This window comes from Cottoperca gobio, chromosome 7 (assembly GCF_900634415.1).
Source record: "Cottoperca gobio chromosome 7, fCotGob3.1, whole genome shotgun sequence".
Lineage (NCBI taxonomy): Eukaryota > Metazoa > Chordata > Actinopteri > Perciformes > Bovichtidae > Cottoperca > Cottoperca gobio.
Genome location: NC_041361.1, coordinates 16,203,522 through 16,217,191, shown reverse-complemented (window position 1 = coordinate 16,217,191; position 13,670 = coordinate 16,203,522). Strand labels below are relative to the sequence as shown.

At 39.7% G+C, this 13,670-nt stretch overlaps 1 protein-coding gene across 1 annotated transcript; it reads right to left on the bottom strand.

Annotated features, from left to right (window-relative positions):
• Positions 1-361: 361 nt before the first annotated feature.
• On the bottom strand, positions 362-12,512 carry LOC115011016 (uncharacterized). The gene is given in 20 exon segments (XM_029435943.1): positions 362-580; positions 717-852; positions 1,009-1,053; positions 1,613-1,722; positions 2,041-2,176; positions 2,301-2,360; positions 2,456-2,488; positions 2,593-2,663; positions 2,705-2,742; positions 4,889-4,998; positions 5,100-5,288; positions 10,254-10,317; positions 10,319-10,352; positions 10,490-10,625; positions 10,782-10,826; positions 11,388-11,497; positions 11,816-11,951; positions 12,076-12,135; positions 12,231-12,263; positions 12,368-12,512. Coding segments are annotated over 20 exon segments (1,686 nt in total). The 5' UTR covers positions 12,396-12,512; the 3' UTR covers positions 362-468.
• Between the last annotated feature and the right edge of the window lie 1,158 nt (positions 12,513-13,670).

The following is a 13,670-nucleotide window of genomic DNA, read 5'->3' as shown; positions in this document are numbered from 1 at the left end:
GACTTGTAATGCATGAGTCTACACTCCTCACAGCACAACAGTTTTGCAATGCCTCTTTGAGACTAAACAGGTTTCCCCAGTGCCCTTTTACAAGAATGTAGTAGATGTCCCTTCAAACTGACAATGAATTGTTTCCAGCCACTCCCTGGAATTTTGAATGACCTGTAGTTTTTGTTTTTTAGTCTCTGGACTTCCGGCAAGAACCAGACAACATCTCCGAAGTGGCTCTTTGCTTGTGCACAAACATTTTAGAGTTATGTTAATGAGTCGAGCAAAAGCACATTAATAAAACTGTCACGACACAAACTGCTGATTTAAAAAGTTTTATTTTGTACATGTGTACTGTGATTTCATTATGTTCACAGACAGTGAGTGAAGGAACTGAAAATTCTGCTCACATCATGTTTTCCTCTGCACATTTGGACCACATACAGCAGTAGGGTGAAGCTGTGCTAACTGGCCTTCGCGCTACCCACATTTACATATGTAAGCGACCTCCAGGTACTTGAATGTGCCATAACAGGGGTCTCCAAACACCGAGTTGCTGGCTTTGATAACGCAGCCGTTTTTCCCATCGCAGCTGTGGAGGCAAAGTGACATAAGACAGGCTTGAACGTGCACTGGAGGATATGAAAGTGGAGGGCATCAAACAATTTGCAGCCATCACTGTACTGCAGAGAAAGTACTACTTAGAAAGTTAAGAAACACAAAAGCACCTTTCAAAAACCTTGCTGGCTTGCTGGCGTGAGCAGTCGATGTTTTGGATCTGAGACTCAGGCCGTTGGGAAATGCATGTGGTCCGGTCGTGGCGTCCATAATGGGCACCAATGACAAATATAAGATTCCCTTCATCTGACAAGAAGAGGACGAGTTGGAGGCAAAGAAGAAATAGAGCTTTAAGAGGCAGGTGACCAAAGGACAATGTCAGATATTAAGTGCTGAAGTGACGTGAAAATATAATAAAGCTTATGTTTTTCATTTTAATGCAGAGAGAAAAAGTGATCTTACCACACTGCAGGGAGGCGAAAGAGTGCTCACATGTCACTTGGTGAACTGTTAAAAATATCATGAATCACATTAAACATGAGTTATTAACACCAACTGTTCAGATTGTTTGAAGTGGGGTTATGAAAAATACACTGACTATGGATGAGTATCATCAGCATGGAAGCTAAGCAATGTACTGCTGTGGATGGGGCAGCAGCAAAACATACGAGCCACATAAATACCAGTTCAAGTGTATACTGCATTTAGAATATTTCCACCGCTTTACCTTCTTCCGCAGACCCGTACTATGGTACCTCATACAACCCCTCTTCAGACAATCCAAAATATCCCCTTGCTAGTAGACATAATACCTCCCGTTTGTGTCACCCAAAACACTCGAGCAGGGCCAACAGTTTAAAACATGTTAATCCCAAGTGAAAAGTAAAAATCATTGGGATCTCTTTTGTTCATTTAACAGCACGGAGATACAGAATGTCCCATCAACACGACACACCACATATAAATATATAGTTCCTGAGTGTTTTAGACGTCCTGGCAAAATAAAAATAAAAGCCTGTAAATAAGCAAATCAGTTTCAGCTTTTTAATACAGACATGGGACTGACTTGCTGGGAGGCAGGTGTACTTGGTCTGTAGATATTTATAGGTGCCTGTGCAGGGATCAGGTGAGCCGAAGTCACTCACTCTCACATCACACACTATTCTTCCGTCACACCTGCAGGGAGAACATAAAGAGCATGACAGGAAGAGACAAATTCCTTTCTCATTCTCTGAAAAAGTAGTCACCTTTTTCCACAAGGAAGCTGAATAATCCCCTCGATGTTATAGCACAAGATCTGGTGCAGCAGTTTAAGTCAAGCACAGAATATAGAAGCAGTGCAGCTGCTCGTATTAACGTTATGCAAATGCTTGTGCTATTGTTTGAAAGTTGGTTTAATTTAATAGAAGTCTCTCAGTAGCCACTTTTAGAATGCATGCAATACAAAAACATGGTATTTTTATTCTGATATGCACGTGCACGTGTAATGTGTACCGTCTCTTGAGGACGTCCACAGTGCCATCTTGAGAGCACGTTGTGTCGGCGAGCTGTCCCGGAGGTCTTCCATCACCGCAGGTCACACTGTCTGCACGTCCATACAGGGCTTCATACACCCTGATCACTCCGATATCTGATATGTACATATACAATAAATGTAACAAATATAAAACGTAATGGTCGAACAAGCCGTTTAGTGGTGCCAAAAATAAATGCAAGCACTGCTGGACAGTAAGATTGAGGAAATAGAGGCATACCACAACTCAGGCTATGGATAGTCTCGACTTCACAGGTGGTAACTGTCTCTGTGACAACATCTGAAAACAGATATGGAAGTATTAGTTTAACACGAAGGCACATTCGTAAAAATGTATTCAAACATCCTCATGTAGACACGCACACAAATATTTACCTTGACTTAGAAGCAGACACGTCGCTGCCAGCACTGAAAAAGAAAGTTAAAGGGATCGTATATTTTAACACTGTGCCTTAATGAGTCCCCCTAACTAAGAGTTCACTTTCAATCATTATGGTCCTCAGGATACTCACAGACTGTGGTGCATGTGACGTGGACCATGGTTTTTGTCAGACCCGGTTGTAGGTGACCAGTGAGAATGAAGCTGGGTACAAACACTCTCAGTATTTATAACAAACCCTGAACCTGCCTCCTGAACCAAAAGAGGGGTCGCCCATAATGAGCTGATTAGAAGCAGCAAGAGAAGTGAGGGAGAGAATTGAGAATGGATGAAGTGTACAGGCAGTCTTCCTGATTGAAGTAACAACTAATTGATTGTAGTATTGTGATTGTGCGTGTGCAGGAACAGGTGCGTGTACAGGAACAGGTGCGTGTGCAGGAACAGGTGCGTGTACAGGAACAGGTGCGTGTACAGGAACAGGTGCGTGTACAGGAACAAGGTGCGTGTGCAGGAACAGGGGAGGCTGATTAGAAGTAGGAAAAACAACTTCTGAGTGTGTTTTTGTCATGACTGGAGACAACTGGCAAAATGTTTTAACCAAAATGGGAAGAATACGTGGCCACCTACAGTTGCAGTCAATATTCTGTCGCCGCCTACATGTCGAGCATACAACAGTTTGTCAAAACAAGGATGTAGGTTTAACCGGATTGGACCAGACATGGGGAACTCCTGGGTGGCTCCATTGTAGAGTTTCTTGGCAAACAGGAATATAAATAATATGTATTTTTCCAGTGGGGGAAGAAACAAAGTACTGCAGCCGAAGCGCTATCAGTCTGCGCCAACGTTTTGGTGATAATATAGGAGGGGGAAATATCTCCCTGTTCCAAACAGAGTGAGACGTCAAACAAAACACCAAAGATCACAAAGAAGGAAGAAGAGGATACACAATAATGATAAACCAGAGACCAACGCAGAGCCAGAATGTACTTTTATGGCCTGAATCTGAATGATTTTATTTCTCACATCATAGAAAAACACTTTTGGGGGAGACACTACCGGAAAAAAACGTTTTCATGAACGTGTCAATTTTGAGATTTTGGGTTTATTTGATTCCATAACATGTCTTCTTTCAGACTAGTAGGATGCATGCATACATACATGCATACATGCATACATGCATACATGCATACATACATACATACATACATACATACATACAATACATACATACAGTATGATCTATTGATATATAAACAGATTTTTTTTTTCTCTGGTGAAATCGTTGGACAGCTTTTAAGAGAGAAAAGGCTAAACAGCATAATTTAAATATTGTAGGTATACAGTCATGTTAGCAGCTCTGTGAGGCTGTTTGGGACAAAATGGATAAACATATAAAATACAAATGAAATGGAAATATTTCTAACTTTTACGGAGACCCCTGGTGGCAGTGAAGGGGAATAAGACTCTCAAAGGCAGCTGAGAGATGTGGAGTCTCATAAGTAATCAAACAAATGTCAACATAACTCGTAAAACAACAATTAATCCACACAAGTAGGTGGAGATTCACAAATATATTTCCATTGAATAATGCTGAGTTGATGTAAAAATGGTGCCATACATAGATTTACAGATACAATCACTTTGCATTTATTTGTACATTGTGTTTTACGAGTAACGTACATTTTTTTCAAAAATGTGTTTGTGAATACTTATGAGATGGTTTTAAAACCATGACATCTTGTCAATTAAAGTATTTCCTTGCCTCCACCAACATTTCACAAAACTACAAAATAACGCCACAAAAATCCAAATTTGTAAAAAAAGAAATCTATATTTAAAAAGGGACTTGAAGTAAGTCAGCAAAGTCTTTGATATTAAAAATGTAACATGTTGATTGTTTACTCTTGTAATCTGACAGCTGCTATGTGTCGATAAGACACCAAGAATATAAAAAAACTAACCTGAACCACATTTTCACGGTACGTAAATATTTTCTTTCCGAGATGACACCTATACCCAAAAAGCTCATTTAGAAAAGTTGGCGTCTATTAAAAACACAGCAAGACAAGACAAACAATAGACATGTTCAGTAAAACAGGATTGTGTCTGTAAAATACTCAATTTGTCAGAAGTCCTACACTTTGCAACTCTGCTGAGGCATAATCCCAAAGAATTACAGCCATGAATTAGACAAACATTTCCTGAAAGTGACACAGAGAAGTGAAACGCTGAGCTTTGCCTCTATGCTTGGGTTTGAAAGTGGAGAAGTTTGCGGAGGAAGTTAAAGGAGCCGGGCATTTGTTTGTAGAGCCCTTTTGCAGAGTTTTTGGAGACTTCATTGGTAACCTGAAAATAAGCACAAACAATAATCAGATGTGTCTATGTGTGAAATCAAAAAAGCTCTAAATGGTATAATAAGAGAAGCTCACCATCATCAACATTGTGACCAGGTCATCGGTAGAAGCATTCTCCTCAAGAATCCGGTCCAGTGTCTCCACGTACCAGGAGCCTGACTGGGTGTCTCTCCAGGACACATAACCTGTTGTCACATTAGGCATTAGGAACACACACATAGCGAGTGGAGTGCATCTCTAGTGTTATTAATCGGGTGCTTGAACGCAACTGAGACACAAAACACACCCGGAAAAGTAGAGTAGGACACCAGAATGTCACACGGGGTGGGCAGCGTGGCTCTGGCGTCCGGCTCGTCGGACGTGCTCAGAGAGTCGCTGCTGGACGACATCGGAATGGCGTCAGTCTGATCATCCGCTCCACCGACGGATGGTTCAACCTCATCAGGGGACACCTCAAAGCCCGTGTCTTTTTCACCTTCAGGACAAACACAGATGCTTCCCAATGAGACCACTTTACCTTATGGATTCATGACCAATATTTAAAAATGCAGTGAATTCATATTGAATCTCAGGAACATCGGTCATTTTGTTGAGCAGATGCAGAGTGGTTAGTTACAAAGAATGTTCTACCCGTTTCTGAATATCTTATTGTTATTGTTTATGTTTTTGTAATACTATTTTGATTATGGGTACATTTTATATACACAAATGTAGATTGTTTAAAGTTGTTTCAAGCTTTGTGGCATTTTAAAATAAAACTTAAAATCTTAAGACTCTCTGAATAACTTACATTATATATTGATTAAACCCCTTAAAGTTAAGTTTACGTTTTTTATTTATTATTATGATTATGATTATTATGATTATTATGATTATTATTATTATTATTATTATTATTATTATTATTATTATTATTATTATTATTATTATTATTATTATTATTATTATTATCATCTTCTCCTTGTTCAAGTATGCTGCTTGGAATTATTGTTAGATGTTAGATATAACAATAATAATGCCTGTTTGTTATTTGAAGTTGTTCAATTAAAAGCAATAAATAAAAAACATATGTGATTTACACATGCTTTGTTACTTTGAGTTATTCAGCTGTATGTTCAGTGTTAGCTACCTCCTCCACAGGCCTGGATGAAGAACAGTTTGGGTTTGCCCTGTAAAGAGGGACAATGCTGGCCATTGAGGTAGTTCATTTTTTACAAAAGAGAAATGCAGCATGTAGTTGTCCAGATTTAAACTCGTTATGGCTAATAGGCTCATAAACTGAAATATCCGTTACTCCAACCAACACATACTAATAATAATTGAAAGACAAATTGCCACAGAACATTTTGGAGAGGGGGGGGGAAAGCTTTTCTTCTGATGTACTCCAGTTAAGTTATATATTAATCAGAGCCTACAAAAACTTGTAAGGTTCAAAAGTCCAGAGGTAATACATGTGGTGGCTACCGTCTTATACTCCACCCAGCACCCTGAAACTCCAATTGATGAGTAATACCTTTTTATATCTTCCTTCCAGGTATATTGCGAACAGATACAATTTTGCAAATAACTATGGAAAATCATGAGATTTATCAAAATTAAATATTTGAATGTCCATTTTCATGTTGATTAAATCAAATCAAATCAAATTTATTTGTATAGCCCAATATCACAAATTATAGATATCGTGTGTACAGGATAAACAACATAGTACAAATACAACATTTGACAGAAATTATGTTGTGTTGGAAAAAAAAGAGAAAGTATGGATGAATCCAGGAAAATGTCAATAAGGCTTCCCGGTGTCCAGCAGGACCAGGGCAGCAGGTCAGCCACGATTCCTGATCCTGACGTAAACTTTATCAGTGGCAACCTGCCACATGAGAGACAGACACTCCGGGGATGATACCCCGGATGGTGAGTTAGTAACATACATTTACATAAATGCATACAGATAGAGAGGGAGAAGAAGGGAGAAGAAGAGAGGGGAGGGAGGGGAGGAGAGAGGAAGAGAAGGAAGAGAGCAGGGAGGTGTCCCCCGGCAGTCTAAGCCTATAGCAGCATAACTAGGGGCTGATCCAGGGCAAACCTGAGCCAGCCCTAACTATAAGCTTTATCAAAAAGGAAAGTCTTTAGCCTACTCTTAAATGTGGAGAGTGTGTCTGCCTCCCGAACACAAACTGGAAGCTGGTTCCACTGGAGAGGAGCTTGATAGCTGAAGGCTCTGGCTCCCATTGTACTCTTAGAGACTCTAGAAACCACAAGTAACCCTGCAGTCTGGGAGCGTAATGCTCTAGTTGGTTTATAAGGTACTATGAGATCTTTAAGATATGCTGGAGCCTGACCATTAATTGATTTGTAAGTCAGGAGAAGGATTTTGAATTCTATTCTGTATTTTACCGGGAGCCAGTGCAGTGCAGCTAATACAGGAGTAATATGATCCCGTTTCCTTGTTCTTGTCAATACACGTGCCGCTGCATTTTGGATCAACTGAAGAGTCTTAAGCGACTTTTTGGGACAACCTGATAACAATGAGTTGCAGTGATCCAGCCTTGAAGTAACAAATGCATGGACTAGTTTTTCTGCATCATTTTGAGACAGGATGTGTCTTATTTTTGCAATGTTACGTAGATGAAAGAAGGCAGTCCTTGAGATTTGTTTTATGTGGGAGTTAAACGACAGATCTTGATCAAAGATGACGCCAAGATTCCTTACAGTGGTGCTGGAGGCCAAGTTAATGCCATCCAGAGCTTCTATGTCATTAGAAAATGCGTTTCGGAGGTGTTTAGGGCCAAGTATAATAACTTCAGTTTGGTCTGTGTTTAACATCAAAAAGTTGCTAGACATCCAAGTTTTTATGTCCTTAAGGCATGCTTGAAGTTTAGCCAATTGATTGGTTTCATCTGGTTTAATTGATAGATATAATTGGGTATCATCCGCATAACAATGAAAGTTTATAGAGTGGTTCCTTATAATATTGCCCAAAGGAAGCATATATAAGGTGAATAGAATCGGTCCAAGTACAGAACCCTGCGGAACTCCAAGACTGACTTTGGCTGTCATGGAGGATTTATCGTTAACACATACAAATTGAGATCGTTCAGATAAATAGGACTTGAACCAGCTTAGTGCGGTTCCTTTTATCCCAACACAATGTTCCAGTCTCTGTAGTAGAATGTCATGATCAACAGTGTCGAAAGCAGCACTGAGGTCTAACAAGACAAGAACAGAGACAAGTCCTTTGTCTGATGCCAATAGAAGGTCATTGGTAACTTTCACCTGTGCCGTCTCTGTGCTATGATGAACTCTAAATCCAGATTGAAAAACCTCAAATAAACTATTATTATGTAAAAAATCCCACAACTGTTTTGCGACTGCTTTCTCAAGGATTTTAGCGAGAAAGGGAAGGTTAGATATCGGCCTATAGTTGGCTAAAACCTCTGGATCAAGACCAGGCTTTTTAAGAAGTGGTTTTATTACAGCTACTTTAAAGGATTTTGGTACGTAGCCAGATAATAGAGACAGGTTGATCATATTTAATAACGAGGTGTTAATTAAGGGTAAAACTTCTTTAAACAGTTTAGTTGGAATCGGGTCTAAAAGACAGGTTCATGGCTTAGACGATGAGATTGTTGAAGTTAGTTGGTTAAGGTTGATTGGAGTAAAACAGTTTAGATATATTTCAGGAGTTACAGATGTTTTTAAAATTCCAACAGTTGAAGTTAAGTCATTACCAATTGAGGTCAGGAGGAGATTAATTTTGTCTCTAATAATTATAATTTTATAGTTAAAGAAGCTCATGAAGTCGTCACTACTGAGAGATATAGGAATAGAAGGCTCTGTAGAGCTGTGACTCTCTGTCAGCCTGGCTACAGTGCTGAAAAGAAACCTGGGGTTGTTCTTATTTTCTTCTATTAAGGAAGAGTAATAAGCTGCTCTGGCATTACGGAGAGCCTTCTTATACGTTTTAAGATGATCTAACCAGACTAAACGAGATTCTTCCAATTTAGTGGAACGCCATTGACTTTCAAGATTTCTCGACTTTTGTTTTAGTTTGCGGATTTGTAAATTAAGCCATGGAGCTTTATTTTATGATCATCTTCTTTAGAGGAGCGACAGAGTCGAGTGTTATTCGCAGTGAGGCTGCAGCGCTATCAACAGCTATGATTAATTTGGGAGGGACTAAAGTTAGCATTGGAGTCCTCCGTTATATTGATATTGAATCCTGGTATTGAATTAAGTGCTGATGGAATCACTTCCTTAAATTTAGTCACAGCACTTTCAGATAAACATCGAGCGTAGGATATTTTGCCTACTGGCTTGTAGTCCAGTAACAGGACTTCAAAAGTTATTAAAAAAGGGTCTGATAAAAGAGGATTATGTGGACACACTGATAAACTTTCAGTTTCAACACCATATCCCAGAACAAGATCCAGAGTGTGGTTTAAACAGTGAGTTGGTTCATGTACATTTTGACTGAACCCAATTGAATCTAATATTGAGATAAATGCATTATTAAGGCTGTCACTATCAACATCCACATGAATATTAAAGTCACCTACAATAATTACTTTATCTGTTTTAAGGACTAAATTTGATAAAAATTCTGAGAATTCAGATAGAAATTCAGAATACGGAGCAGGAGGGCGGTACACAGTAACAAATAAAACTGGCTTTATTGTTTTCCATGTTGGGTTTGAGAGCGTAAGAACAAGGCTTTCAAAAGAGTTATAGTTTAGTTTAGGCTTAGGATTGATCAAGAGGTTTGAGTCAAATATGGCCGCAACTCCACTTCCTTTAAAGGATTAAATTCTTAAAATCTCTTTATTAATTGTACATTTTGAACTGAAAAAGAAATATTTGATTTACTTTGCAATTAACTATGCACAATAATGTGATTCAGTCATAGAATTAAAGATTGTACCTTCATAACAATTTTTCTAGTCAGTCGTGTACTCACACAGTGTGGTGCTGAGCCCGAAGCGATGCATGATTTTTTTTAGAAGATCTGGTCTGAGATCTGGTTTGAGACTAAACCCGGTGCCCTTTTACAAGAATGTAGTAGATGTCCCTTCAAACTGACAATGAATTGTTTCCAGCCACTCCCTGGAATTTTGAATGACCTGTAGTTTTTGTTTTTTAGTCTCTGGACTTCCGGCAAGAACCAGACAACATCTCCGAAGTGGCTCTTTGCTTGTGCACAAACATTTTAGAGTTATGTTAATGAGTCGAGCAAAAGCACATTAATAAAACTGTCAAGACACAAACTGCTGATTTAAAAAGTTTTATTTTGTACATGTGTACTGTGATTTCATCATGTTCACAGACAGTGAGTGAAGGAACTGAAAATTCTGCTCACATCATGTTTTCCTCTGCACATTTGGACCACATACAGCAGTAGGGTGAAGCTGTGCTAACTGGCCTTCGCGCTACCCACATTTACATATGTAAGCGACCTCCAGGTACTTGAATGTGCCATAACAGGGGTCTCCAAACACCGAGTTGCCTGGCTTTGATAACGCAGCCGTTTTTCCCATCGCAGCTGTGGAGGCAAAGTGACATAAGACAGGCTTGAACGTGCACTGGAGGATATGAAAGTGGAGGGCATCAAACTAATTTGCAGCCATCACTGTACTGCAGAGAAAGTACTACTTAGAAAGTTAAGAAACACAAAAGCACCTTTCAAAAACCTTGCTGGCTTGCTGGCGTGAGCAGTCGATGTTTTGGATCTGAGACTCAGGCCGTTGGGAAATGCATGTGGTCCGGTCGTGGCGTCCATAATGGGCACCAATGACAAATATAAGATTCCCTTCATCTGACAAGAAGAGGACGAGTTGGAGGCAAAGAAGAAATAGAGCTTTAAGAGGCAGGTGACCAAAGGACAATGTCAGATATTAAGTGCTGAAGTGACATGAAAATATAATAAAGCTTATGTTTTTCATTTTAATGCAGAGAGAAAAAGTGATCTTACCACACTGCAGGGAGGCGAAAGAGTGCTCACATGTCACTTGGTGAACTGTTAAAAATATCATGAATCACATTAAACATGAGTTATTAACACCAACTGTTCAGATTGTTTGAAGTGGGGTTATGAAAAATACACTGACTATGGATGAGTATCATCAGCATGGAAGCTAAGCAATGTACTGCTGTGGATGGGGCAGCAGCAAAACATACGAGCCACATAAATACCAGTTCAAGTGTATACTGCATTTAGAATATTTCCACCGCTTTACCTTCTTCCGCAGACCCGTACTATGGTACCTCATACAACCCCTCTTCAGACAATCCAAAATATCCCCTTGCTAGTAGACATAATACCTCCCAGTTTGTGTCACCCAAAACACTCGAGCAGGGCCAACAGTTTAAAACATGTTAATCCCAAGTGAAAAGTAAAAATCATTGGGATCTCTTTTGTTCATTTAACAGCACGGAGATACAGAATGTCCCTATCAACACGACACACCACATATAAATATATAGTTCCTGAGTGTTTTAGACGTCCTGGCAAAATAAAAATAAAAGCCTGTAAATAAGCAAATCAGTTTCAGCTTTTTAATACAGACATGGGACTGACTTGCTGGGAGGCAGGTGTACTTGGTCTGTAGATATTTATAGGTGCCTGTGCAGGGATCAGGTGAGCCGAAGTCACTCACTCTCACATCACACACTATTCTTCCGTCACACCTGCAGGGAGAACATAAAGAGCATGACAGGAAGAGACAAATTCCTTTCTCATTCTCTGAAAAAGTAGTCACCTTTTTCCACAAGGAAGCTGAATAATCCCCTCGATGTTATAGCACAAGATCTGGTGCAGCAGTTTAAGTCAAGCACAGAATATAGAAGCAGTGCAGCTGCTCGTATTAACGTTATGCAAATGCTTGTGCTATTGTTTGAAAGTTGGTTTAATTTAATAGAAGTCTCTCAGTAGCCACTTTTAGAATGCATGCAATAAAAAAACATGGTATTTTTATTCTGATATGCACGTGCACGTGTAATGTGTACCTTCTCTTGAGGACGTCCACAGTGCCATCTTGAGAGCACGTTGTGTCGGCGAGCTGTCCCGGAGGTCTTCCATCACCGCAGGTCACACTGTCTGCACGTCCATACAGGGCTTCATACACCCTGATCACTCCGATATCTGATATGTACATATACAATAAATGTAACAAATATAAAACGTAATGGTCGAACAAGCCGTTTAGTGGTGCCAAAAATAAATGCAAGCACTGCTGGACAGTAAGATTGAGGAAATAGAGGCATACCACAACTCAGGCTATGGATAGTCTCGACTTCACAGGTGGTAACTGTCTCTGTGACAACATCTGAAAACAGATATGGAAGTATTAGTTTAACACGAAGGCACATTCGTAAAAATGTATTCAAACATCCTCATGTAGACACGCACACAAATATTTACCTTGACTTAGAAGCAGACACGTCGCTGCCAGCACTGAAAAAGAAAGTTAAAGGGATCGTATATTTTAACACTGTGCCTTAATGAGTCCCCCTAACTAAGAGTTCACTTTCAATCATTATGGTCCTCAGGATACTCACAGACTGTGGTGCATGTGACGTGGACCATGGTTTTTGTCAGACCCGGTTGTAGGTGACCAGTGAGAATGAAGCTGGGTACAAACACTCTCAGTATTTATAACAAACCCTGAACCTGCCTCCTGAACCAAAAGAGGGGTCGCCCATAATGAGCTGATTAGAAGCAGCAAGAGAAGTGAGGGAGAGAATTGAGAATGGATGAAGTGTACAGGCAGTCTTCCTGATTGAAGTAACAGCTAATTGATTGTAGTATTGTGATTGTGCGTGTGCAGGAACAGGTGCGTGTACAGGAACAGGTGCGTGTACAGGAACAAGTGCGTGTGCAGGAACAAGTGCGTGTGCAGGAACAGGTGCGTGTACAGGAACAGGTGCGTGTGCAGGAACAGGGGAGGCTGATTGGAAGTAGGAAAAACAACTTCTGAGTGTGTTTTTGTCATGACTGCAGACAACTGGCAAAATGTTTTAACCAAAATGGGAAGAATACGTGGCCACCTACAGTTGCAGTCAATATTCTGTCGCCGCCTACATGTCGAGCATACAACAGTTTGTCAAAACAAGGATGTAGGTTTAACCGGATTGGACCAGACATGGGGAACTCCTGGGTGGCTCCATTGTAGAGTTTCTTGGCAAACAGGAATATAAATAATATGTATTTTTCCAGTGGGGGAAGAAACAAAGTACTGCAGCCGAAGCGCTATCAGTCTGCGCCAACGTTTTGGTGATAATATAGGAGGGGGAAATATCTCCCTGTTCCAAACAGAGTGAGACGTCAAACAAAACACCAAAGATCACAAAGAAGGAAGAAGAGGATACACAATAATGATAAACCAGAGACCAACGCAGAACCAGAATGTACTTTTATGGCCTGAATCTGAATGATTTTATTTCTCACATCATAGAAAAACACTTTTGGGGGAGACACTACCGGAAAAAAACGTTTTCATGAACGTGTCAATTTTGAGATTTTGGGTTTATTTGATTCCATAACATGTCTTCTTTCAGACTACATTTAAGTTTTTATTTTACCTCACTTTGTCTATTTCCATATGCAGATTTCTCGTGAATTCACCAAAATTAACCACATACAAAAATACATACATACAACATACATGCATACATGCATACATGCATACATACATACATACAAACATACATACATGCATACATGCATACATACAAACATACATGCATACATGCATACATGCATACATGCATACATGCATACATGCATACATACATGCATACATACATACAGTATGATCTATTGATATATAAACAGATTTTTTTTTTCTCTGGTGAAATCGTT